General features: G+C 40.6%; 2 protein-coding genes across 7 annotated transcripts in view; one reads left to right on the plus strand and one right to left on the minus strand.

The window, feature by feature from the left end:
* Positions 1-2,317: 2,317 nt before the first annotated feature.
* On the plus strand, positions 2,318-8,012 carry spcs3 (signal peptidase complex subunit 3). The gene is made up of 5 exons (XM_034861140.1): positions 2,318-2,584; positions 3,783-3,856; positions 5,399-5,475; positions 5,675-5,790; positions 7,749-8,012. Exons 1-5 carry the CDS (start codon positions 2,442-2,444, stop codon positions 7,879-7,881), a joined length of 543 nt encoding a protein of 180 aa, XP_034717031.1. The 5' UTR covers positions 2,318-2,441; the 3' UTR covers positions 7,882-8,012.
* A 1,706-nt stretch (positions 8,013-9,718) lies between these two features.
* kdm2aa (lysine (K)-specific demethylase 2Aa) overlaps positions 9,719-26,961 on the minus strand; it is a 28,543-nt gene continuing 11,300 nt past the window's right edge. For 2 of the 6 annotated variants that reach the window (XM_034895268.1, XM_034895252.1), the window contains exons 6-26: positions 25,351-25,457; positions 25,109-25,202; positions 24,673-24,826; positions 24,413-24,528; positions 24,197-24,323; positions 23,852-24,096; positions 23,687-23,764; positions 22,942-23,069; positions 21,283-21,406; positions 21,068-21,196; positions 20,613-20,696; positions 20,091-20,339; positions 17,935-17,970; positions 17,680-17,794; positions 16,873-17,475; positions 16,588-16,753; positions 15,527-15,778; positions 15,256-15,419; positions 12,984-13,130; positions 12,463-12,681; positions 9,719-10,525 (exon numbers count right to left, since the gene is read on the minus strand). In XM_034895268.1, coding sequence (XP_034751159.1) covers positions 10,344-10,525; positions 12,463-12,681; positions 12,984-13,130; positions 15,256-15,419; positions 15,527-15,778; positions 16,588-16,753; positions 16,873-17,475; positions 17,680-17,794; positions 17,935-17,970; positions 20,091-20,339; positions 20,613-20,696; positions 21,068-21,196; positions 21,283-21,406; positions 22,942-23,069; positions 23,687-23,764; positions 23,852-24,096; positions 24,197-24,323; positions 24,413-24,528; positions 24,673-24,826; positions 25,109-25,202; positions 25,351-25,457 — 3,519 coding nt within the window. In that variant the 3' untranslated portion in view covers positions 9,719-10,343. Of the gene's footprint in view, positions 10,526-12,462; positions 12,682-12,983; positions 13,131-15,255; positions 15,420-15,526; positions 15,779-16,587; positions 16,754-16,872; positions 17,478-17,679; positions 17,795-17,934; positions 17,971-20,090; positions 20,340-20,612; positions 20,697-21,067; positions 21,197-21,282; positions 21,407-22,941; positions 23,070-23,686; positions 23,765-23,851; positions 24,097-24,196; positions 24,324-24,412; positions 24,529-24,672; positions 24,827-25,108; positions 25,203-25,350; positions 25,458-26,961 lie in introns of all 6 variants that reach the window. The other 4 variants (XM_034895260.1, XM_034895292.1, XM_034895284.1 and 1 more) reach the window with 4 other exon arrangements.

Below are 26,961 nucleotides of genomic sequence, written 5' to 3' on the forward strand. Positions count from 1 at the left end.
ACTTGTCTCAGCTGTGACGATATTGATGTAGCGATGTTCCCAGATGATATGGCAGACTGGTCAGAGAACAATACCTTCATGATTTCATTTTCTTGTTGCTTATCCTTCTCTAATGAAGGGTAGTTTGTGTTACTCCTTAATATGTAAGCCTTATGTTTTTTATAATAATTTACATTGGTTTCATAACCTTCTCCCATTAGTCTCCCATCAGTGGACCAATAACGTGGCCTATATAAAGGACGTATGTAGTGTAGTTTACATTCATCACACCGGGAACACCACAATGCTTCTTAATCTTTAGATTTTGGTGAGGTCACTTGTCAGAAGAATAAAAAAACATGAATATTGTTTTACAAATGCTCAGATTGCGTGTATTGAAGTCTTTTACTTCTTTTTCTAGTTGTTGTCCCTTTCTGATTGTTCTGTATGAACATTACTTGTACAAAGAATTAGATTTAGTTTATAGAGATTTGTGCATATGGTTGTAAAACATGTTCTCACGTTGTGAATAAGGGTTTGAAATTAAGCCTAGTCATTAGGGTCCATTTCCCGAGGAACATTAATTCCCTCTGCTCACTTTTAAGGGAAAGTAGGCTAAATAATAATACAGTGTATTTATCTAGTGCTTTACATGGTAGGCTAGTCCTAGACACTTTACAGTAAAACCAGCACATTTATCACATAAAAACAGAAACATGAAACTAGCATATTTAAAGCAATTAAAACACAGTGTAGCCTACAGCTTTGTAAAAATGTGGAGTGACTCTAGGCTAAGTAGATATTTTTACACCCTCACACATTCAGTCGGGTCCACTATGTCGGGCTTTTTCTCTCCGTTTGACAACAGCCGTATTTCCCTTTTTGCATATTCTTCACCTCCTCGTTACTCTCCATTAGAAGCTGCTGCTCATTGGGTGAAACATGTGGTGTATGCGTCTTCTCCATTTCCGCATCAGTAAATCTGTGATCGATACCGTGGTCTATTTAAGAAAGACGTGAACGTGCACTTATCCCAGCTATCTAGACCTGGCTTGACATAGCTTCACCTGTTCATCCTGGCTTGGCAATAGTGCAACCGATTAAGCCGCGATGAGCAGATCACACTGAGTCAAGCTGCGCTTTTTCACATATCCTGGATATCTTTATTCTACTTTTGTGCAACAGGCCCCAGGTTGATAAACAGGCACCATTTCCAAAAAAGTCAAGAAATTGGTTAACAATGGTGAATTGATGTAGACTGTTGATGAAAAGATGATTCAACTCTACAAAATTATATTTTGAAAACATATTTGATTTTTTGATTACTTTAAAACATTAATTCATATCCTAGCGGCTAGGGTTAGCATATAGCATCTGTTGGCGTAAAAATTATTTAATAATAATATCAAAATAGAGGAAGTTGGCTTCAAATTAAATACTTTAACACATTGATTATAAATTATTGTTACACACACTTTATATGATATTGCCTAATACATGTCATAAGAGCAATGGGAAATCTAAAATAATATCCAATTATTTTTTATATTATATTTAATATGTTTTATTTGTATCAAGTTCACTTGCTAGATTACATTTACTATGCATCTATATCATGTATTTAGTATTTAGTAACCTATGTCTAATTGTAAATAAAAGTCTGCCTTACTTTGCCCAGTTTTTATTTTGTGACTGCATACATGTACCTTAGAATTGTACTGAGTGTGTATAAAGAGCAAATACATGTACATACGGTAAACACCACATAACCGGTGTTGTTATTGCATTTGCTATGAATAAAGTTATTGTAAAAAAGAATGCCTGTTTCTTCCGCTTACTCATCGCTCGTATTTAAATTTCTTTTCTGTTTCTGTTGCGTCAAGTTTGCTGCTGGTCACGAACACAAAATCGGAAGTATACCGAAGAGTAAAACTATCTTTAAGGACATCACTTACACTTCTGAGTTTAAAATACATTTTCGTTTACAGCAGACTCTTTCGATCTGCTTGTCTAAAATTGTTGTTTGAAAGCACCTATAAACCAAGTCCAGGTGCCCTTAAAGCCCTTAGAGGTTACTCTTACACGACGACAACTATGCCACAACTACGACATGGATGAACCTATACAGACGGTTTGAGAATTGTGTAATATATTTTTTCTATCAGCCTGTTACAAACGTTAGTTAAGGAGTGATTCTTTATTGGACTGTGTGAATGCAACTATCTAGTTTTTAAAAGAGTGTATCTTCATACAAAATCATTCCTAATTGAAACTAGTTTTTTTTATTTCTTGCATTACTTTAAAATGCTTTATTTTGAAACTCATGAACCGGGACGTACGTATTCATTCTAAGAAACTTGACGTTTCCTTTCTGTACACAGTAGCTAGCAACCGCGCACATCTCGTGCGATACATCTCTTATTGAAATACTGTAATTGTCATTATTCTCGTGCTATTTAAAGATGAATACGGTTCTGTCGAGAGCTAACTCTTTGTTCGCTTTCTCCCTGAGCGTCATGGCGGCCTTAACTTTTGGCTGTTTCGTCACGACAGCGTTCAAAGACAGAAGAGTTCCTGCTGACATCCACGTCTCTAAAGTCATGCTGTAAGATGCTGTGTTTGTCATTATCGTGTGTAACAGATGTTAGCATTAACTGTACAGTATTGTAGTTTTGTAACATGTATTACTATGCTGTAACGCCCTTAACGTTTTAACGCAGGAGAACAAGCCGCAGTTCATGCTAAAGTTCCTGGTGCATGGTGCTTTTAGGTGCTACTGGTGTGTGAAGAGCAGGAGCTTGCAGGAGGGCCTGTAACCCTAACCCTCTTTCTGCTGGTCAAACGTCCCAGTTGGATATCTACTCTGCTTGAAACTCTGGTTGTGGGACTTTGAATTGCATACCTGACTACAGTTTTAGTAGTCTTTATCGTTTTTAAACTGTGAAGACAGAAAAAAGTCTTATAAGCCAGACGTGTTTGTAAAGTAATGAAGCAGTTATGTGACCCGCTAATGAATTAATCACATTATATTCAAAAACATATGTTCAGCAAACTGTCCAGTACTGAGAGTTGTCACCTAAGTCTTAAGATTAGATACAACTTTATTTATCTCGAGTGAAATTGCTGTGCAGTAGTTGCAAAGCAAAGTTGGAAAAGTTATAATAAGATAGAACAAAACAAAATAGTAGGTTAAAAAAAACTAGATAACAGTAAGATGCAGACAACATTTTATGCCCAAACAGGTAACTAGTGTGTGTGTATATATATATATATATATATATACACACACACACACTGTATATATATATATATATATATATATATGTGTATATATGTGTATATATGTGTGTGTGTGTGTATATGACTCAAGCCAATCAGATATTAAAATAGTTGGTGTTAATTCAATAGGGGACAGCTAATTGATTAATCTTTGCAGCTCTAATCAGTGCTCTACTGTGTACATGTGTATATACAAGTATGTTGAAACCAATTGAAGCTAAACAACTAAATTACAAAGTGCATTTAACAAGTGTAGCTGTGGCAGAAGTTATTAAAATAATCATTACTGATGCATGTGTATTAAACTAATACACATGCATCAGTTTCTTTCATTTTCGCATCTCCCCAATCACTCATCCTCAGTCACGTTCTACTCTAAATGTATTCACTTACAGTTGTAATCCATCATTCTTCTTGTAGTTTTAATTTACACTTGAGGTTGGAAGCATGTTCTCCCTCAGATCTTTCACTCTTCCTGGTTTCTTCATCACTTCACTTTCTTTATCTCTCTTTCTGTTTGACAGGAAGAATGTTGATGACTTCACAGGACCCAGGGAGCGCAGTGATCTGGGTTTCCTCACCTTTGACCTCTCAGCCGATATCCTTTAGAATACTGCTACTCAAAATGACTTTTACTGTAGTGAAATAAATCTCAGAGTAGTTACAGCCAGCAGCAGCCAGTGTCAGACGCTCTGTGGGGCAGTTCAACCCTTGTTTGCCAGGTGACTTGTTTGTCAAAATCTTAAAGGGTAACTACTGTTTTTGTCAACCTGGATCCTATTTTCTTTTTTCTTTGTGTCTAGGTGACTGATGGGAACGACAATATTTGAAAATTGTCCAGTATTGAGCAAAATTGGTTTAGTATGCTACAAGGTACAATGTAGGTTAATAGGGCTTTTGTCCAGCTTGTGTTTACCTTCACAGACACAACATTACGGAAAGGTTGTTTAGGGAGGTTGACCTTTCTGGTAAAGAGTAAGATACTTTTTTTAAAGATTAAAACATTTGCAATATTGTGTTTGCTAAACCCACCAGACTACATGTAAATAAACAGTAATTTTAGCATCATTAAATACACTTCGTTCAAAGTCAACAAAAACAAAATGAAACTATGAAAAGCACTTTTGGGTTGTCTTTCCACTTTTCCAACCATCACAACTCTAGTTTTTGTTGAAATAAACACATAGTTTACTGATTTACACCTTTGCATTATACACGCTAAAAGTATTGTTTAAAAAAAAATGCAGTCTGGTGGGTTTAATGCAAGCTGTTTCTGGTTCAACAGAAAGGTCTCATAGAGGCCTATGGTTTATCTCTGAAGTGATCCTTTCCATAATGTTGTACCTTACCACTTAAGGGTAATATTAATCTGAGCCTGTTAGTGTCAAAACGAGTACTTTTGTGAAGGTAAATACAAGTTGGACAATTGTCCTATTAACCTATATTGTAGCTTTATTTGCCGCTGCCAACTGCAACAATCTTGCTTAATACTGTTGGGGAAAAAACAGTGGTAACACTTTAAGTGGGTCTTATATAGTGACATGATATTTGACATGGCCCATGTATTTGAAACACAAGAAAATGTTGTGGTAAATTTGTTTCTTTTCAAGAATCAACACTATTGGCTGTATCCTGCACCCGGCGCAGGACAAAGCCTGGCGCAAGTGTCTTTGCGTTTCCACTTGCATGCGTGTTGTGTGCAAGCTATTTTAATGTTGCACTATCCATTTATTTTTTTGACATTACTAATACTCAAAACGTTATAAGAAATTATTATATCACCTTGATATTCTTGGATCACTGACACTATTATTTATAGTTACTGTGTGTTGAAAACCTGTGGACATGGAGACAAAAAGCTAAATTTTAAACATTTTATCTGAGTGATTTCTTCCACCCCAATAAAGTGGAGATGAATTACATTTCATTTTTGCTGATCAAAGCATTAAAATGCGCTTAAACTCAATCAGCGTCCCTGTTAATCACAGTTTTCATCACTACCTTCTACAGAAGACCCTAAAGAACAGCATCCTCTCTGTATACTATAACAAGTTTACAGTTTTCTATTGTTAACATAGTCTCTGTGGTCCATATTAACATAAATAAATGTCTGTTCTCTTGTTCCTTAATGTTTTCTTACATTTGCAGCCAGTTTTTGACTGGAACGTTAAACAGCTGTTTCTCTATCTGTCTGCTGAGTACAGCACAAAGAGCAATGTGAGTCGTAGTGAACACACACTCACACCCACACTTAAAGACGAATGTTATATAAATCTTCTTTATTATTCAACAGTATCCAGTGGTAAATGGGTAAAATGTGCCAACTTTCCAAAATGTACAATCTAGTTATATACACCTATTTATTAGGTACACCTATACAAAATGGTGTGTGTGCGTGTGTGTTTGTGTGTCTCAGTCTCTGAACCAGGTGGTTCTGTGGGATAAGATCATCCTTCGAGGTGAAAACACCAAGCTGAACCTCAGAGACATGAAGTCCAAATACTTCTTCTTTGATGACGGGAATGGACTCAGGTGAGACACACACGCCAGTGGTGCTTGATGAAATGTTATGGTAAAGGGTTAAGGTAATCAATAATCATGTTGGTTTAATCGCAAAACCTTTTTACAGTTTGCCTTGCCTTGGAGCACATCCCATTGCTATTAGTAGTATCATTGAGGTCCATAGGCCACTAAGTGGTTTAGCAAAGGCCATCGTCACTACATGTGTATAGTAAATATCATTAGTAACACCTGTGCTGAGCTACCTTAAATCCACAGGAGGGAGGGATAGACAGTATCTTAGACAGGCCCAACATTTTCAATTAATGATTAATAAACCTCTCCAGGTCCTTCTTTCATTCAAAAACCACAAGTCATATTTCAAGAGAAAACCAAACGCATTGATGTGGTTTTTATGTTTGTGGTGTCATGTATATACAACACCGGACAGGTTCTGGACTAGTTTTAGTCACTGTTCCATTATCTTTTACTGTGACTGTTATTGCCGCTCTTCATTCTATCCCAACCGTCCCCTTCAGATACCAACCCCCCAGAGCCCGGGTCTGTCCCAGGTTTCTTCCTAAAGAGAAGTTTTTCCTCGCCACTGTCACACTGTTGCTTGCTCTGGAGGAAACTACTAGAACTGTTGGGTCCTTGTAAATTATAGATAAATGTGTCGGAAGATGGAGAATAAGAAATATGAAGTATAATAATTTATTTTTCCGATGCACGCTGGTATAGCAGCATATTAGCATACTAAATTATAAATTAGCATTACCTTGACCAGTTACAATATTAAAATATTACCGTGTCCAGTAATGTAATATTCAGTATTAGGCTCACCTGAACCAGGAGAGTATAATAGTCCATATTCAAGGTAAGTTTCAAAATGACTTGTACATGTGCAATAATACTCAGGGCCGAATCAGTGGAACAGGCTGGTCCTGAATTTTCCTTGATAATCCCACCGTAGCCAGGACTCTGACAGAATCAGTGTTTGTACTCATAAGGTTGTCACCGACATGCCAGACACCTGCCACGTTGCCTCAATATTGTCCTATGGAGTTTTAGAGTTGACAGCCATTCAGAGCAAACTAGTAGGTGTTTTCAGTCCTAATGGCAGGCAGCAAGTCCTCGGCGTCGATCATGGAGGGTGTCAGGAAAATGAAAAGCTTTGAGAGCTTTCAGCTCTTCTCTGCTTGTGTTTTTGAAAATCCAAATTAAACCTGACACTTCCATATAAAGGTCTGTGTTTCTGAATAATACTGGAGTGTGTGTGCAAAAGGCACATTGTGGTATTTTTCAAAGCAGTCAACATGAGACAAGACTTCCAGTAGTTTACCTGCAGGGCCATGTGCCCTGGTTCAACTGTCTTCTGATTGTCTGGGATGGTTCATCCTTACCAGACTTGACAATCTTCAGAAATCTGACCATACATCCATGAGGCTATTCAATTCTAACAAACATACTGTAGACGGTTTGGAGATTTGGTCAGTCACTGGATAAAAACATAAACAGTGCCAGATTAAATACAGACTAATACTGCAATTTAGTGCTCCATCAAATTGTGGCACTGACAAGGGACTAAATAAAAAAAGAATGGACATGATCTAAGCTGTGGAGGCCGACGTCTCTTTAGTTTTTGTTAACAGTATGGTTCAGTTTTTAAAAACACTGGATCCTAGATTTCTCATAATGCAACTCAATGATATCTTTTAGTAGAGCCTCCCGGTCTGGCTAATGTCCGCATCTTTTCACCCCACACCTTCAGTTTGTCACACAGACTCCAGCTGGGGTAACCCTAATGACACAACCTATGGACATCATCCGAGATATGATCTCAAACTCAGCTCCTCCTGAGACACAGAAGACATAGCACAGTTTACGCATACTCGTTTAAGCTTGTGGATACCAATTTAAAATGTGAGGTTTAAGTTTGTATATCTGTTATGTAATGTGACTGGCTAACTGACTGCCATGTCTGTCCCCAGGGCCAATAAGAACATCACGCTAACTTTGTCATGGAACGTTGTTCCCAACGCTGGAATCCTGCCTCTGGTGGCTGGAAGTGGACAAGTCAGCCTCCCTTTCCCAGAAGCATATGAGACCACCAAGACCTATTAGACAGAAACACACACCCAGCCAGTTTCAACACACACACACACACACACACACATACACACACACATGTTTCTTCATAGCCCTAACCCTAAATTAATTTTTGGTTTGTAATAAAAGTTGAGATTGGAATATCAGTGTCTTTGTAAGAATTTTTAGATAACAAGTAAACTGTTGATAAAGGATCAATTCAACCAAACACAAACATGTTCTCATTGTTCTTCCATGCAGACATTAGGATCCGAGTTCAACTCAGAGTAGTTTCACTCAGAGTTAAGCACATGCACTACCACTATTAAAAAGACAGCATTAATGGAGCCATGATACTATGATTCACCATGGTAACCAATACTCATGTGCACATAAAGTCAGTTCGAACATGTATTTCATTTCAAAAAGCAACACAGCGGTTGTTGCAAAAGACAGAATTTGCTTGGGAGAAAATTGCTGCAAGAGTAAATGTGTAAGTTCCAATATAGTGTATTCATTTAACATTTCATCAAATTTTAATATTACTGGTGAAATGGTATCAAACCTATAATCTATTTTAGGTGCAGAACCATCATAAACCCAATTAAAATTCACAATCTTTTATTTTATAGGGTTAACATCATTCACCTGCGTTACTGTGGAACTACTTTTTAATGGCTCCTAATGGTTTGTGTCCAGGGAACACTCCAAAAACATTTAAAACATTCTATCTCAGTGAGGATTGTTCTGAGGGACAGTGTGTGTCTCAGTGTGTGTGTGTTATCTCAGGGAGGTTGTTCTGAGGGACATTATGTGTCTCAGTGTGTGTTATCTCAGTGAGGTTGTTCTGAAGGACAGTGTGTGTCTCAGTCTGTGTGTGTGTTATCTCAGTGAGCATTGTTCTGAGGGACAGTGTGTGTCTCAGTGTGTGTGTTATCTCAGTGAGGTTGTTATGAGGGACAGTGTGTGTCTCAGTGAGGTTGTTATGAGGGACAGTGTGTGTCTCAGTGTGTTTTATCTCAGTGAGGTTGTTCTGAGGGACAATGTGGGTCTCAATGTTTGTGTTGTTCTGAGTGTTTGGTGCGCTGAGCCTGTTCTGAGATGTGAAGAGTTGTGTTGCTTGGAATGAGTTTTGCAGGAGATGTGAACTGTTTAGTTCAGGTGACTGTGGTAATGAAGACTGTAGTTTGAACAAGTGGCTTCCATTGTGCCCACAGTCACAATAAAAAAAACAATAAACTAATCCTGTTTTTTATTCATGCAGATGACAAAGTGCGCTAAAATGCACCTAATACAGAGGGAATGAATGAGGAAATGAAAGAGTGCTGAGTCAGAGAGAGGAGAGAAGAAAACTTGCTCCTGACCAGGTTGGGTTCACAGACTCAGTTACCATTACTAACTACAGTAACTGACTGAGGGGTAGGCGTAGGATGGAGAAATGGGATTAAGAGTTTATAAATCACCTCTCTTTCTGAAATGGGCTGGAGTTACCCCTCTCTCTGGTTTGATTAACCTGCCCTTCTGAAACAGAAAACCCAGAGTTACCCTCATCTCAGGTTAACTAAAACAGACCCTACAGAAGAATCTGTTGAGTGTGAGAGTGCTCTGATGTCTGTCAGCTGCTTGCTGAAGAAGCGCCCTCTGCTGTCCACAAACTAAAGTGAAACAGCATACACCACTGGCCTGGCGTCAGAGATCAGAGATGTTCAGGGCTCTGGTTCACGGTGGTACGGCTGTAAGCCACTGATACAGTCACATACAAACTCTTGATTTTGAGAGAGTAAAATTACGGCTAAATAACAACTACCAAAGCAGTTTAGTTATTACCTATGTGGGAAACATTGTTTGAGCTTCTGAACAAATGCTACGAATAGAAAGTTTAACCATTCTTATTTTTATTGTTTTCACACAGTTACAAAAAAATGTACAAAGTCAATGTTTGCATGAATCTTAACATGGATGAAACAAAAAATAAACATATATACACACACAGAATACCACTCCTTAATACGTTTTTATTTGTTCAGGTTTAGTGTACAAACGATTCATTTTTTTAAACTCCCAAGAGATGTCAAGATGTCTTTCAAGCAGTACTCCATCCTACGTCAGTCTATACCTAACCTATAACCTTTGAGAAGTCACTAAATCTTTGGAGTCAGTTCAGTCAGTGTTTCAAGTATTCTGACATTTTGAAAAAAATGTTTGAAGTCTTGCCAGATGAAAAGATTAATATAAATTACAAGTTTGAGTATTTAGCCTGGTTAGCACAAAGACTAGAGCCAAGGAAAAACAGCCAGCTTAGTAAAACAAGTTGTCATTCATATGTTTTATCAGAAGACATTGTGATTTTTAGGAGCTGTTGAGCCAAAACTATCAGTTTGTTCAAGTTTAATGTTTAATGTTCCAGGTTTGGTGCACTTCAGGTTTTGAAGAACCTACACAAACGGTGTCTTGTTCCCTCTTACAGCTGGCTGTTTAACAGTGTACAGTATATCATGTTAATCCAGGCGTTGGATGAGCTTCTCCTCCATCATACAGTAGAGGGCAACATGGGACAGGTCAGAGATGAAGGCGTCACATGCACGTCTGCTGATGCCTTTACAGCCTCTGAGGTCCAGCAGAGTCAGAGAGGAAAGTCTCTTCAGGTAGGACAGACAGCTGTCTGTCAGCTCACTGCAACCTGGACACACAGACAGACATCAGGAACTGCTCTCATCCACAACAAAACTTTGGTTAAAGTGCTCTCTGCAGCTAAAGATTGTTGATCAGGAAAAAGAAGCTGATGAGGCAAAAGAAGCGTTTCTTTACAACCGCAGGTGGAGCGTGGGATTTGGTAGTTTCAACAAATCCAACCAAGTGATTTCTCTCAAGTGGATTGGCTTCATGTCAATTTCAGGAGTTTTCCGTAGTTGTCCTCTCCTCGACAACAAAAGTGTCGGCGTCTCTGCTTAACCTTTTGTGATCACAAACCACCCCCACCACGCAGTTCCTAGTAGCATTTATCCCGTCAAATAAGAACACGGAGGATAAAAAAAACATGGACTCAACAGAAAACTGAGCACCGCTGCTGCTGCCGTCCTTTCTCAGCGGTGACGTAAAATGCATTACTCAAGCTTCTGCACGCAAATGTTGCCTGACAACACCATTTTGTTAACATAGCCATCTGTGTGTCCACACAGTACAGCAGCGGGGGCAGGGAGTTGCTGAATCCCTACAAGGCTCATTGATTGCGGTTTACTGGCTACATGTCTCTTGTCAAAAACCAAGCATCCCCCAAGAACCAATATTGCCGTCTACCCTACATGAAAACTAAACATGGGATGCACTGAATCTCTAGACGAGCCACAGCTGATTGAACCGCTCTGCAACATGTGCGGCCGCTCTGTGCGCTGCTCAGACAGGTTTCCTGCTTCTACCGCCCAGGCCACATCACCTAAAACTACCACAATGCACAACTGCAACACAAAAAAAAACAGACATGTTGAATCTATGTGAGCCGCAGCCAAACCGCGACTGACTGAACCTGCAACATGTGTTATAGGTTGAGCTTTATAAAAGAGTAATTACAACAACAACAAAAACACATGTATGAGGCAAGTTTTGCTTTCAAATGTTTCGTTAAATTAAAAAGCCTCTGCACGGGGCGACCTCTAGCTCACCCAGAAAGGGCGCGCGCCCCATGTAGGCTGAGTCCTTTGCAGCGGCTCTTGTTTGAGTCCGACTTGTGGCCCTTTGCTGAGTGTCATCCTCCATCTCTCTCCACCTTTCCTGTCTATCCACTGTCACTATCTAATAAAAAAATGGAAGAGCCCCAACATTTATAAGGAAGAAAAAAAAAGTGGAGATTTTCAACTGAAATATAATGCTAGATACTATAATTTTTTTGGAGAGTAGAATCTGAATCAGCAAATAGCACATAAACAACAAAAACAAGCACATAGTAAGTCAGTAGCATAGGCCTAGAGTTGCATATTAGGTGCTTTGGGGTCCTTCTAAGTTATTTCAGAGTACAATGGTTCTGGAGACCAAGCTATTGGCCCTTTCCAACAGGGATGTTTTGATCGGGCACTGCACTAGTACGGAGAAATCCAGAGAGAGTTTTGGGGAGCTTAATTAGGTTGAATGTAACGGATGTTCATTAAAATGGTCGCGCACTACAGCTTTAGTTAATATTATATCAATAATTTGAATTTACAAACTTTATAGTCTTAAACCAGGACTTAAGTAGCTTGTGAAAATGGAAGTCCTAGTAGTGCAACAATAAATGTGTTAGCTGAGTTGGCAAGTATATTAAATTATGTTATAAAATCCTGAAAGTAGGCACTTGTCGGCTCTGAGAAGCTGGGGGTGCGTCTGCTGCAGGGCCTGAAGAACAAGCAGCAAACATAAAAGACTTGATCGGGACACCCTTATTCTTATCATTATAAACTTAATATTTCTCTGACAGTTCAGCAGACGGAATATGCTGTGTCAGTTGATACTGACAGTATTAACTTCACAACCCTTTAGAAGGATATCTAAACCTAAGGAGTGGTGAGCTGGACATCATAAAAGAAGAATGCTAAGAAGTTTTAACTCCTATCAAAGAACTTGCTAGATCAAAGACCCTGTGCTCACCTGCCAGTGTAAGTTCGGTGAGAGTGTTGCGGGTGTGAGTCCCGGCTGCTGCCAGCAGAGCGATACACGAGTCGGTGATGTCTTTGCAGTGAGCCAGGTCCAGCCTCTCCAGCTGGGGCATATGGCGCTGAAGCAGCCTCAGAGTGGACTCACTGATGTCCAGACCGGACAGACGCAGTGTCACCATGTTCCTCAGTCTGCTGCGGGACGACTCTGAACCTACAGGAACAGACAGAGGTGATAGAAAGTATGGAGATTGCATCCCAGAGGCATGGTGCAGATTGTCATGCCAACTACGCACTTTTAGAAATTTGGTAGCTGTGCTTTACTGGTGCACTTTAAAATGTGGTGAAATCAGAAATAATACATTAAATTCTGCATAGTGGAGGCTGTCCAAACATGTCCATTATTCACTAATTTCATCCCATTTAACCACAAGTCCCTTGCATTCCACGCAACACCATAAGCCCCAAGTGTATAGTCACTGAGCTTTGAGGCTGCTCATTTCGGCTGCTACTAACCAGGTGGGGTGATGGTCTCTTTAATCTGGGCATCTTTGAGGCCTTCACACCAGCGCAGGTCCAGAAGCCGCAGGTAGGGCAGAGTGGGAGAGACCATCGCTGACAGACAGGACCAGGACAGACCAGTCACTCTTAACTCCCTCAGACCTAAAGAAACACACAAAGACAGAGATAGGGGTGGAATGACTGACGAGATTGCAAACGTGACAATATTTCTTGTTGAGTTGAAAAGTTGTCTCTTCATATCAGTACACAAGTGCAGACCAGCAGCCAGAATGACAGAGTCTGGCCTGGCTTTATCTTGAAATTAGCATTAAGAGATCCCCCTCCCATTCTCCAAAGACTCTGCGTTGGCTTTTTTTCCATCTGCAACCCAGCGTTAGAATGTTACCGGTACAGCCGCGCTTTCTCCCCATCACACACATCTGGAGTTCAGTGTGTTACACAAGCACTCTAAACAAAGAGAAATGTCTACCCTCATCTTTAACGAGTTAGCAGCTCCTGCAGAAGTTATGGGTCTGAAGAGGATAGTTATACAGGACAGAAGCCAGTCAAAACCTTTTAAAGTGCTTGTTTGTCATTTTGTGACGTCCAATTGAATAAAAGACTTTTTCCTTTGATGTTTTCTTTAAAATAGTGTTAAAATCTCGTCCTGTCTCCTAAAGTTAGTCAGAATCGACAACGGCTCATTTGCCGGGTAGTTCCGGTTCTGCCAATTTTCCGCAGGGAAATGGCCCACTTGTGTGACGTCTTGTGTTATTTAACCGTCCAACTTAACAGAAGTAGACTTTATTTTTCACAATGACGGTTTTACATCCAATCGTTTATTGATTCCGACCGCATATGAAAGCAGCTTCATTTCACATAGAAAGAAGAGAAACTGCACCTACGGATTTATCTTTATTGCCACCATTTATTTTTTTTATTTGTATTAAGGCTGTATGTTAAAATTGTTACTAAAATATAAACAATGTAAAATAATATAATGTATTTAAATTTTTTTTAGCTTCTCAGACAAACATTTTTTTAACTTTAGTGCGATGCCATGAGTAATGTTTTGAAGTTAGTTAGTTAACACTGTCTTTTGCTAGTTTGCTACACGGGGTGACCAGTTGCTAAAAAATAACTTGTGAGTGACAAGTCATATTCTGCAATAAATGTGCACACACGGTCAGCCATAGACAACAGTGTGTCACTTTAACAGTTGGTCCCGGCAACGCCATGGTAGGTTTGAGTGCATGGGCAGCAACTCTATGACTAACTCTTTCCAGTATTCCAGCTGCTGCTGGAATACGGTAGCGTCCTCAAGCAAAACATGCAGAAACAAGCAGCCGGCTCTCAATTTCTGGCACTGCCTACAGGTCACCGTCTCTACCTACTTCTTCAATCCCCACGCCCAGCGCCATTTATTTTTGAGTCCTTTATCTATGGGTAGGACCATCAATAATCCCCAGGCTTCATAAAGTTGCAGTCCACGCTTTACCAAAAACGCTAACTTGACGAATGAATCTCAATTATTGTTGCCAGGACCTCCTCTGGTCTGCTTCTGATATATGACGTTGGTTAGAGCTGCGTTCCGCTCTTATGATTGGTAGGTGAAAACAACTGACTCGAAAATATTAAACCGCATGCAAGTTCCCAATTATAGTTTATTTTTTCCCCTCACTGCCACATGTCTGAGATCTGTCAAGATGCCGGAATACTTTAGGCCCTTTACTTTAGTGCTTGTGTATTATTTTTTACCCTCATAGTGTTTTAAAACTTTTTGGCAGTGATTTTTCCCTTTTCCTGTACGGGACTCTCTCACCGCCTCAAACCTTAGTTCAAAACACATAAGTCTGGTCCGTTACATGTTTGGCCACCGCAGTGTGACGTTGGGTTGCGTTTCTTCAAAAGTTGAAGGCAGGCCCGCTGCGTTTTTTTAGCGTGTTCCCTCTACCCACGCCGCAGCCTAAACCCACTACCTCCATTCAAAGTAAAAGGAAAGACCTGCATTTTTGACAGACTGTGTGAATGCCCACTTACAAATTGAAAATGCAAATTTAAATAGCTTCCTTTACTGTACAGTGTTAACAGTTAACTTCATTAAATATCGTATGGGGCAATTTATTAAGCAAGGGCAGTGCTGTAGCAATACAGTCTGGCAAATCTATGACGGGCAGACTATGGTGAACCCAATATCGTGTATCGTCTTGTCACACCGCTAGTAATGACACGTGTAGGGACAGGGGGATCTGTGTGTGTGTGTGTGAGTGATAGTGTGGGTTTCTACCTGGGAGTCTGGTGAGCAGACAGTTAAGCTGTCTCTTGGCCAGGGGGGTCCAGGACAGGTCCAGAGAGGTGGGCTGGCGTTTAATGATGCCTGCCAGGGCCTGGTTACTGAGCGGACTGCACCGACTCACATCCACGTGGCTCCACAGACGCTTGTCACAGCTCCTGCACAGGACATTGGTTTTATTCACAAGCTGTGTGAGACCTCTGCTTCTTGTTCACCAGCTAAGGACAACACTTGAGTGTTTGTAAAATAAAAGAGTGTTACGTACCACTTGTACCAGGCCTTACAGACAATCATGCAGGCCAGCAGCTCAGCTCTGTTCAAGTACCTGAACACAGACACCCACACCTCCTTCTCCCCTCCTCTCTCGTTGCCCACGTCCTTAAAAGATGGCAGAGACAGCAGGGATGGAGGAGACAGGGAGGAAGGTGCCGGAGTAGCAGCAATTTCATCTTCCTCTGAAGAAGTCGCTGAGTGATCTTTAGTGCCTCTGTCGCCATGGTTACCCCGCAGACGTGGCCTATAAAGTTAAAAAATATATCAAATAGCGTTTGAGTTAATGATGTTAGATGACAGTGGCATGTTGAAAAAGAGTCAGTTTGGGAGTATTCATTTCCGAAGAAACAAGAATATGGCAGTGGACTGGACAAAACACTGTGTTCCAACGTTGGTTCATGCAAACTGGGAAACTTAATAACTGAGGAAAGAAACATTTTACATGCCCATCCCTAAAAGCGTCACACTTTATCAATATCATCATGGTCACAGGTTGTTTGTCAAGGTGCTCAGTTTACAGTGGATGTATTTTTGGAAATGTTTGGAAAAAAACGTTAAAAGTCAGAGTGCTTTAGTTAGTAGGGAAAACTTGGAAAGCAGTTGCAGCTCTAACAAGGTTAAGACTACGGCGGAGGTAACGTCCACCGCGTATATTGTAGATGTCAAATATTACATTTTGAATGCTAAGCATGATTTATGCTTCTGCGTTAAATCGATTTTGTGGCTACATATGTAGGCCTTTGTAGGAGTCTTTCACACACACTCACACACACACACACACGCACGCACGCACACACACGCACTGCTATTTTCTTTAAGAGATCGACGCACAAGTATAAACCTCCGGCGAGGGCCGTAGGCTACAGAGAAAGCTCTGCATGGAGCCTCCGCAAAAACCATAAATCCTGCTTTGACAAGAAGCATCTGACTTTATAAGCATTAATGTTAATGCTAATGTAATATTTGTATTATATGTATAGCCATTAGAGGCATGCTTTGTGAAATGGGTCTATGATAATCTTTGTCTGAATTTGACAATGTGTTGAGCTGTACCTGCCAGGCCCTCTTGGGGTAATACTGTCAGCTGTGGTGTCAGCGCTCTTGAGTCGTGAAGGTTTGGACAGAGCAGTCTTTTTTTGGATGAAGCCCTGCTGACTACCAGCACCCCCAGCAGCTGTCCTCAGACCCATGGCTGCTTCCAGCTTTGGAACAATGGAGCCTTAACAGTGACAACATGTTATTGTTAGGAGTTTGACTTATTCATTTTTACTTCACATTTCAGTGAACACACACTAATTTAAATTGATTATATTGTAGTTGTTGAATTTGAAGTCTTACCAGAGTGTCTCTTGGCCTTGTGGGGGCGCTGTAGAGTGACAGTGAGATAGGAGCCACTCAGCAGGTCATCATTCAGATCAGAAACCAAGAGGACAGGAGGTTCTGGATCTGAATCCCAGCGCCCTTCCTCCTCCACCTCCTCCTCCTCTTCCTCCTCTTCATCTTCCAGGGTGTCCATCTCGTCCTCTTCAGGGTCAAAGTCCTGCCCATCACTGTCCTCATCTTCATCATCGTCCGTCCTGCGCCTCCTCCTACATCGACGATGCACTCGTTCTTTGTCTCCGTCTTCACTGTCTTCTTCCTCGTCGTCGTCGTCTTCGTCATCATCGTCGTCATCGTCTGACTCCTCGGAGTCGTCTCCTCTGCGCTGCATCCTGGAGCCTCCCCTCAGCCTCACCCCTCGTCCCCTCCGCCCTCCCTCCCTCATGCCCATCCCTCGCTTTAGCTTGAGGGAAGAGGAGGAGCTGGGAGTCATGAGTCCTCCTCTGCTTCCTCTGTGGGACGAGCCTCCTCTCAGCAGGCCTCTCCTGTTGGCACCAAACCCTCTCCTGGAAGAGTGGCTCCCGCCTCGGGTATGGAGTGCCCCCTTTCTTCTCTGACAGGCTGCAGAGATGGACGTATGGATGGGACAGGCATTCAGGTCAGAACATGGTGGTGAAATCATAACAAAAGATATCTGGACAATGAAATTCGAGTACTTCGTTTTCAGATTTGAAATAACCTTGGCGAATAACCAGTCAAACAAATAACTGGCAGGCAGTAGGCAGCAGAAATGTGCTTCTGGTTAGTCATTTAACACAGACAAACCTTCATCATCATCATCATCATCATCACTAGCAGAGTCGTCTCCATCGCGGCTGTGTCGCTGTCGTCTATAAATCTTAGCCATACGAGCATCCAACAGGGTGGAAGATTTCCGTTTCTGGATAGGCAGGGAAAGAAGTGGAAAGAATAGCAAAAATACAAAAGGAATGAGATGAGAGTTAAACAGAAACAAAAAGGACATTTTTAGAGTATTTAAAAACAAACAGGTTAACATAGAGATCCATTAATTACACTCACCACTGGAAGGCCTTCACCTTTGTCTCCTTTAGACTGCTAGAGAAAAAGGATAAAATGTCAATATCAGAAATGACTTAAGAAACTGACAGAGAAGAATCTCAATTAGCTGACAGTAGGTTTCTTTGCGATGTATCTGACAGTGTTGTGCTTTGCAATGGCAATTTAGACAGAAACAGCCATTATGCTGTGCTAAAGTTCAATAACAAAGTTTGTCCATCTGCAAACTTTCTGTAATCTGAACAACGTGTTTTGCCAATATTTTTATTGCTGGCAAGGGAAAAACAAAACAAACAAAAAACTCTGAAGGTTTATCAGGAAACACTTTAAAGCCATGGCAAAATGTGTTTAGTTGTAAAAGGACGAGTTTAACCAGAACTGATACTCCTGCTGTCATCTACTCACACTCACAGTGTAGTTACATAAACATTAAATATAGTTTAGAAATAGAACATCACAAAACAAGAGAAAGAACATGAAGTAATTTAGTGCTTCTTTTGCTGCCACTAGTCCCCCCCGATCAGACCAACTTAGAGTACATAATCATGCTTATAAGATATACCGAACCAATCCCCATGAAAAACAAAAACTGATAATCTTATACAGAGCTATAATGGCACAATAAAGACAATATTCCTATAATCTGTAATTGATATTTAAACATGTTGACTGTGTGCGTGTGTGGCACCAGAATGGCACATGCCTTTAACAGCTATAACAAGCAGTTTGGTACAACATTGATTAGATCATTATGAGATTATTTTGGACTTCCTGCTGAGGAACTGTGAGAGAAAAGCCACTTTAGTCTATATTTTGATATTTAAAAAGAAATCACAACTCAATCAACAACTATTTCTCAACACCCTTTCCCCATTACCAAGTGACGGAAAGTCATTCAAGACTGCAGTGATGGGGGGAAAAACGTAAACAGGAGGAACAAACTCATTTACAATCTTAACAGAAAATTAGCAGATTTTTAACCTTCACACCAATCACTAGATGTGGGTACAGGATATGGTGTGAAAAGGGCCCACAGTTCTTTTCAGTGTTCTCTCCGTCTCTTAGAGTGTGGTCTAGACCAACTCTATCTGTAAAGTGTGAGAAAACTCTTGTTATGATTTTATACTATAAATAAAATGAAATGTAAATGAGTAGGGCTCAGCAGCGAAATGTGACGTCACGGTCAATGGTGTACAGAAGAACTACGCAGTGCTACTTCAGCTTTGGTAGCTGCGGGGCACTATGTTGTTCACAAACTTCCTTGTTCTTTTCTGTTTAACTGGAAATTAGCTGTAAATGAGTCGGGATAGCAGAGAGAGACTGTGGGAAATGCATACATCACTAATCTGGTCATAGTTTGGTGAAAAAGAAATTAGAAGGTTGTACTTTTCTGGTAAGATGTAAGAAGATTTTATTCCTCGACATTTTGTGAGTTAATTGTGTTTACTACAAAGCTAAGAGCTTTGCGAACTCACCACTCTTATGCAATGCCTCCTGGTACATGTAGGCATGGTTGCCACGCAGGACAACTTGCTTTCTTAGTCAATCTGACACACACGCACACGCACACACACACACACACCTTCAATAGACTACATAAACTGATTGGACACATTTTCCCAAAGCAAAGCAAACATAATACATTTATAAAAAAGGTACTGGAAACCACTTATTTAAAGTGAATAAACTGACTGTTAAAATGTGCACGAAGCCTATTTGAACATATGCAGTGTCAGTCACAAAATTACTTTCTTTACCAACAAATCAACTCTTCAAGGTCTGAGTGTGATCCAAACCTGGAGACAAGGGTGGTTTTGTTAAAGAGCATGTCTGTGTTTAAAACCAGGCTTCACCTTGTCTACTATGATGAGCCATGAGCAAAATTATGTAGAAAGTATGAGTAGGGAAAACAGCCCAAAAATCATTCAGCTAAAGGCAGTTCCAAAACAAAAAAAGTCTGAAGGAAGAGGCACTACTCTTGTATAAACTATGAAATCTTACACAGGAAATCATTCTGTCAGTAAGAAGATCACTTGAGTAGTAAAATTTATATCAAGAGTTTTGTCTGTTCTCCTGAAAGGGTGGAATGGAAAAAAGGGGTGGGGTGCACTTTACAGACGGGTAAATGTAGAGAGTAGGAAGTAGGCGGCACCTCTCACCAGTCTCGAGCTGATTGGCTGAGAAGGCAGAGGGGCCGCCACCAATAGAAGTGACGCTGAGGAGGAAGAAGAGCAGGAAGGAAGAGAAGGAGGAGGGAAGAAACCACAGCGGACCACCTCCCCATCCTGCTGGGTGCCCACAGGACCCCCTATGGTAGCAGAGGGCCCGGGGCCCAGTCTAAGGACCAGGGGGCCAAGGGGACGGATGTGCTGCTGGCCTGCAGCCAACGGTTCATCACTGCCTGATGACTGACGGAGTTAAATTAATTTAAAAGAAAAACATAAAATAAAGCAACCAAAAAAATAAATATGAAAAACAAAAGACAGGAAACACACAATACCCATTAGCTTTGGCACACGTCTGCAACTAAGTGTGTGTTTGTGTAAACGGCGGGTTAATAGACTGAGTGCAAGATTTTGAGAGAGACCCAAAACTACTACTGAATATATGTACATTCACGAAGTAGGAAACCCTGAGACTGTGTGTGTGTGTGAGTAAGTATGTAGTAAGACATTGTGTACCTCTGGGTCAGTGATCCCTTGGACACACTTTGGACACTCCCAGCAACTGGGCAGGTCTTTATTCACCACTCCTTCACCCTGAACCTGCAGAGGCAGACATATTATTAGTAAAATGAAGACGAAAAGAAATAAAAATGAAAACGATAATAACACAACACCAACTAAACATTCAGCCTGGGAACAGAATGCAGTCCACTCCATAGTGTTTAGATAGGATAATGTTATGGACAGAATGTAACAGCAGGACAGTCAAGTGTCTGGGGTAAGTCCACGTGTGTAGTGACAGCAGAAAAAGGGTACATCCCATGGACACTCCTTTTGTAGGATTCTTTTTAAGTGTGAAGTATGGAGCATAAAATGTTTCTCTCAGAATTCAGAAACTCAAATCAAATGGCGGTCAGTAAATAGGGATACATTTTGCAGACAGCCCAAGTGTGTGTGTGTGCACATTCTACCGTGAGGCAGGCCGGATGGACTATCTGCGCACAGTTGGAACACTCCATCAGAGTGAGGGAGGGGTCTCCAGTTTCCTCCTGGTTGGGCTCCTTGCAGATCTCACATACTGCAGACAGAGGAAGGCCCGGCTGGAAGGGACAGAGTTGAAGTTATATTACTCAAACACAATGTTAAAATTTATATATATAAAAAGAAAAAAAAAAAAGTTACTTACAGAGAGACACTGTCGAAGCACACAGGTCTGCTTAAGCTTCCCTGGTCCTCCAAACTTCTTCATGTCTCTGCAGAAGTTACAGTCTCCACATTCTGGTCTCATACAGGCTTCACAGCGCTTACACCTGCAGGGAATGGATGATCACTGAAGACGTCAAAATTATACATTGGTACAATTACATTTAAGTATAAAATGAGGAATCTGTCTGGGAGTGACTGTGTCTGTCATTCAAATATCAATAACCGTACTTCACACTTGGTGGGTGTATTGCTGGGGACCCAATGATGTGCAGTGTTGGAAACGTAAATGTGTTCAAATATGCCACTGTAGATAAGAGTAAAGTAAAAAATAGCTAACAAAATTCAGAGAGCAAAAACTTTGACTAAAAGTAAACATTTTAGTAAAAGTAGGGACTTTTTATTGACTAAATCATTTTGAGTTGTCATCAACGAAAAAGGATGAAATCACTTACTATGCCTACATTTTTGTCTATAACCTAATAATAAAATCTTAAAAAGTGCCAAAATTAACACTTCACCAGGTGTATTTCACAGAGTGTTTCTGACCACGTAGCAAGTAGAAACATGGGGTGTTTTTCAGGGGTGGATTTAGTGATTTTGGGGGCCAGGCAAACAAGGGATTGCTTTACTTTTCACACTTTCTCTATTTGGGAATGTTGGTGTTGGCAGTGGTAGAAAAGTTTTTGTTTTGTTTTTAACATAGTAGGCTAAATGTTCAGTTTTAAGTCAAAGCCACATGCAAGATGTCACGTGTACTTCTACTACATTTTGATCAAAATAAAATGTCAGGGTCTCCTTTCCAGTATTACAATATATAGCTGTAACACATGTAAATAATAGATTATAAAAATAAATAGCCTATATTAAATAAAAACACCTTTCTATGAAAGCTCCTTCACTTGTCTTCAACAACAATAACAGACCTATTGAGTGAGTCTGTGCATCCTGCCACATCAAAACAGAATTCATTATTTTTAATTTAATTTTAATTATTATAATTAATTATTTAATAGGAACATGTCCCAAATGTGAAGATTTGAATGAAAGAAAGAGGATTCCAATAATTCCAAAAATCTGAAAACCAGGCTTCACTACCTACCTACACTGAGGACAAAAAGCTTCCTTTTTTATTAGGGGATAAAAACACGGCATGGCTAGCAAATAAATGTCTTTTCCTGCCACAATATAAAGCAAAGTAAGTAGAGAATTGTATATATTATAATCTTAATTATTCTTATCTTTAATATTATTGTTTTAACAACACAGCAGAGTATTGTTATATTTTCAGGGGCAATACTGTAATGAACAAACAGAGAAAAGTATCTTTTTAGATAAAACAGATGTTGACAATGTTGACAGTGTTTGAAAGTGGGAAAAATCTTTTTTGAATAAAGGTATTAAATTGCCATATATCGCAGAGTTTTGCAATATGATTAAAATTGCAATAATATTGTATCATGAAATTATTAATCGTGATGATATCGTACTGTAAGGCCTCTGGTGATTCCCACCACTAATCAATATGAGATACAGTATTGATATTTTGGCCAGCTCCACTGAAACCCTGTTAAATTGACTCAAACATTCAAGTCCATCTTTATTTGCAATGACAAAATGTGTTTCACACAAGCTTTGTTACCTGACCCTGCGCCGTCTCAGCACAGACATGGAGGAGGCTGGTTTCTGTGGTCGTGGGATGATGGGAATGGTGGCCAATTTAGGACGAGGAGGAGGTGGTGGAGGAGGAGGAGGCTGGTACCATGAGGGCTGTTGGAGAGGAGCAGAAATGGAAAGATGGAACAATGGCTGAGTTGAAAGGGCATTGTTACAATATTGGTCATGACATTTTTTTCGAATGTATTTGCTGATAATTCATGTATCGTGTGTAAACTGTAGGGATTGGCCAATAACGGATTCTGAAGTCCTCCCGCTGGGCTCTTCTCAAATACTACCGATATGCATTACCAGATTGTCTGCTGTTGTCTGTTTATGCATTTGCGCTGCAGAGAATAATATAATGTACTGAAAACAATCTCCACCAGCCTGGGTTGTGTGGCCAACAAACAATCCATCTATCAAATGCAGATTCAGAATTTGAAAGTCAATGCTTGAATGACGCTTCAAACTATTCGGTACAGCCCAAACAGTAGTCTATAAAACACTCCAGGATTTTAACCCCAGTTTTAACCAGGGACCCGTTTAATACTGGTTTTTGGAACTGTCCCTTACGAGGATTTTTGTATTCCTAATGGTTTGGACAGTCTTTTGCCATGCGTTTATTGTGAATGTTCATATTGCGAGGTTGAAAATATTCAATTAATAGGTCAGCACTAATTACAATCATAACTAATGTGGTGTGTGTCCAAAAAGTTAAGGATGCTTACTCTTTTTGGCCACTTGACAATGGGTTTTCCTGTGTAGGACAGTTTGGGATTGTCATTCGCATGTTCCTTCAGTAGAGCCTGCAAGACAGCAGAGACAAGAGTTGTGGGATACAAAGCAAGGACACACGGACACGCGGACACACGTACACAAGCGTACACACGCACCTTGATGTGTGTAATGAGTGCCGGAGCATTGTGTATGCCCGCTGGGACACACTTTTTGTTGGAGGGCAGAGACTCCAGTTTACCGAGGAGATTCCACATTCCTTCCAGCTCAAGGGGAGTCAAATAAAGCTTCACTGCAGGCTTGTCAGATTGCTGCTCTGAAGTGTCTTCATCACTGCCCCCACTGTCCTCCTCCTCCTCCACTTGTTCACTGGCTGGATCTGGGCCTGCCGGCTTCTTCAGACCTGACAGAAGAAAAAAAGTTATTATTTACAACCAATTGACACACACAAAAAAAAAAATTCTCTACATACATATACACCAAATGTTTGCCTGTGTTCATACCAATGCCCAGCGTGTGTTTCTGAAACTCTGGCGTGAGGTAGGAGGTCTTTGTCATGCTGAAGACGTAGCGCTCCAACACGTACCAGCACATCTCGTAGTAGAAGGGGTAACGAAATTTCAATGGAACCTACAGTGGTGGTGAAACAGGCACTTTACCGTTTCACAATCCATCATTTCCTGTCATTTACACCTTATGGAAGAGTTTTTCCCCCTTACCCGCGTTCTGTCTTCTATATTACAGATGTTAAGTTGCATAGGGATGTTGAAGCTGTGCAGAAAGTTTCCTCCAAACACCATAGAGTCCACAGGGGTGTAAACGGCATGAATCCAACCTGAGTAGAAAAAACACACACACACACACACACACGCACGCACGCAAGCACACACACACGCACGCACACACACACACACACACGTTCTATTTCTGTCACATCAGTGGAATCCTTTTAGTGTGCGTAAGCGACTTAATAGTATACCAGAGGGTATGATGAAGGTGCAGCCCTGCTTTAGTTCAATCCTTTGGCATTCAGATGCTCGATCTCCAAGGAAAATGTCTCCCTGTTTCCCCGACAGCACCCAGTTCTCATACAGCTCCAGGTTCTGCGGGGTGGGGGGGATCAGCCAGAACACCTGAAAACACACAACTGCAATTCAAACCACACTCCGCTCACTGCACCAGTTGACAGCATGTGGTCACTTTGTGGTTGTTAACTGAGTAAAAACAGAAATAATTTAAAACATTGCCTCCAAGTCTGGAGTGCACGTTTTCAAATAACTGATTCTGCAACAAAAAAGAAAAGAACAGCATTCTTGTTCCGCCTCTTTAAAAAAGGAGCTTGAATCAGAAAGTATGAGGCTGATAAAGAGGAGCTGGTGCTTTCCAAACATTGGTTAAACACCATCTGGCCCCACCTTGCTTCCTCTGAGTATGTGGTACCACACTGAGGTCCCGCCAAAGTCAATGTGAAAGTCTGTGTAGCAGCCCTCAACACTCATTAGACAGTACCTGCAGAGACACACAAAAAACAGCAATGTTAATGTTTGAATATCAATGAATTATTTTATCTAACAAAGTTTATCTCAATTAATTGGCTCAATTCAAAAAGTAATTAGTAAGATTTGACTCCAGATAAAAGTCAACATTGGGGACTTACTTCTGTACTTTGGGGTACTGCATGTCATTGATAGAGTTGGTTGAGTCTCTCTGTCTCTCTTTCAGGTGACGAGGCCACATGTTGTCCACCCAGTCTATTAGGTCTACCTACACACACAAATACAACACAGACAAAACAAGACAGAAATATGCTTGATTTACTATTTTTCAACAGACAACAAACTACTATTTAAGAGTACAGAGGCAGATTCACTGTAGCTGCTACGGCGGTAATGCTTGAGCTTTGGTACATGGGGCGCAGACTCAAAGGTGAGTTACAAAATCTAAAAAAAATGTTTCAAATAGTTTGGCATCACAGATTCTACAAATAGTGAACATCTCTTCTATTAGGTGTTTTCCCAGAGATTAAGTTCTTGCATGTCTTCCAGTCAGGTTTTTTAACCCAACCGCAGCACTAAGACTGCTCTAGTTAAGGTCTTCAGTGAAATCCGCTTAAATACAGAGAGTGGAAATGTTTCAGTCAAAGTATTGCTTGTTCTCAGTTTTGCATTTGACACAGTTGACCATAACACATTACTAGACCGACTGTGAAATTAAGTTGGACTTTCTGACACATTACAATACTGGTTTAAATCCTACTTAAAGAACAGGGACTGCTTTGTGTCTATATGTAATTCATATCAGTAACGTATCTGAGCAGCCAAATATGACAGATTCCATTCTGGGGCCTCTTCTGTTTAACATCTACATGCCTCTATTGGCTCAAACTTTGCATAATTCTTGTGATTTATTTAGTTGTTTTCCAGAAAACACACAAATTTCATCAAGGGACTATGGTCCAAAACAAGTACAGGGTGAGTGCATTGAACAAATCAACAATTAGATGTGCCACAACTTCTACAACTAAACCAAACTAAGGTAGTTGTTTTTGAGGCAAAAAGGAACAATTAGGAGTCAGTGGTTAACTTCTGTTGGCTATGTTAAAAACAACAGACAAGCCAGAAATCTTGCTGTAGTCATGGAATCATTTGAAGCCACATTAAGAATATGTTAAGGGTTGGAGCCCCATGGTAGCTGACATGGTTAAGCGCACGTCTCATGTCCGCAGTGGTTAGGGCCCAAGTCCAACCCGTGGCCCTCTGCTGCATGTCCCTCTCTCTCACCCCTTTCCTTTCTTTAGCTTTCCTATTGAATTAAAGTACTCACATTATGCCTTTTCCCCTTCCTATATAGTGTTATATGTACACACTCACCTATAGGATTATTAGGAACACCATTCTAATACTGTGTTTAACCCCTTTCGCCTTCAGAACTGCCTTAATTCTACGTGGCCTTCATTCAACAAGGTGCTGAAAGCATTCTTTAGAAATGTTGGCCCATATTGATAGGATAGCATCTTGCAGTTGATGGAGATTTATGGAATGCACATCCAGGGCACGAAGCTCCCGTTCCACCACATCCCAAAGATGCTCTATTGGGTTGAGATCTGGTGACTGTGGGGGGCATTTTAGTACAGTGAACTCATTGTCATGCTCAAGACACCAATTTGAAATGATTCAAGCTTTGCGACATTGTGCATTATCCTGCTGGAAGTAGCCATCTGAGGATGGGTACATGGTGGCCATAAAGGAAGGGACATGGTCAGAAACAA

This window comes from Etheostoma cragini, chromosome 2, assembly GCF_013103735.1.
Source record: "Etheostoma cragini isolate CJK2018 chromosome 2, CSU_Ecrag_1.0, whole genome shotgun sequence".
Lineage (NCBI taxonomy): Eukaryota > Metazoa > Chordata > Actinopteri > Perciformes > Percidae > Etheostoma > Etheostoma cragini.

Coding starts and splice junctions, on each gene's coding strand:
- spcs3 (XM_034861140.1), top strand. CDS start 2,442: ATGAATACGGTTCTGTCGAGAGCTAACTCTTTGTTCGCTTTCTCCCTG. Junction 3,857..5,398: donor CACCTTTGACCTCTCAGCCG/ATATCCTTTAGA, acceptor ATGTTTTCTTAC/ATTTGCAGCCAGTTTTTGAC. Junction 5,791..7,748: donor GATGACGGGAATGGACTCAG/GTGAGACACACA, acceptor GTCTGTCCCCAG/GGCCAATAAGAACATCACGC.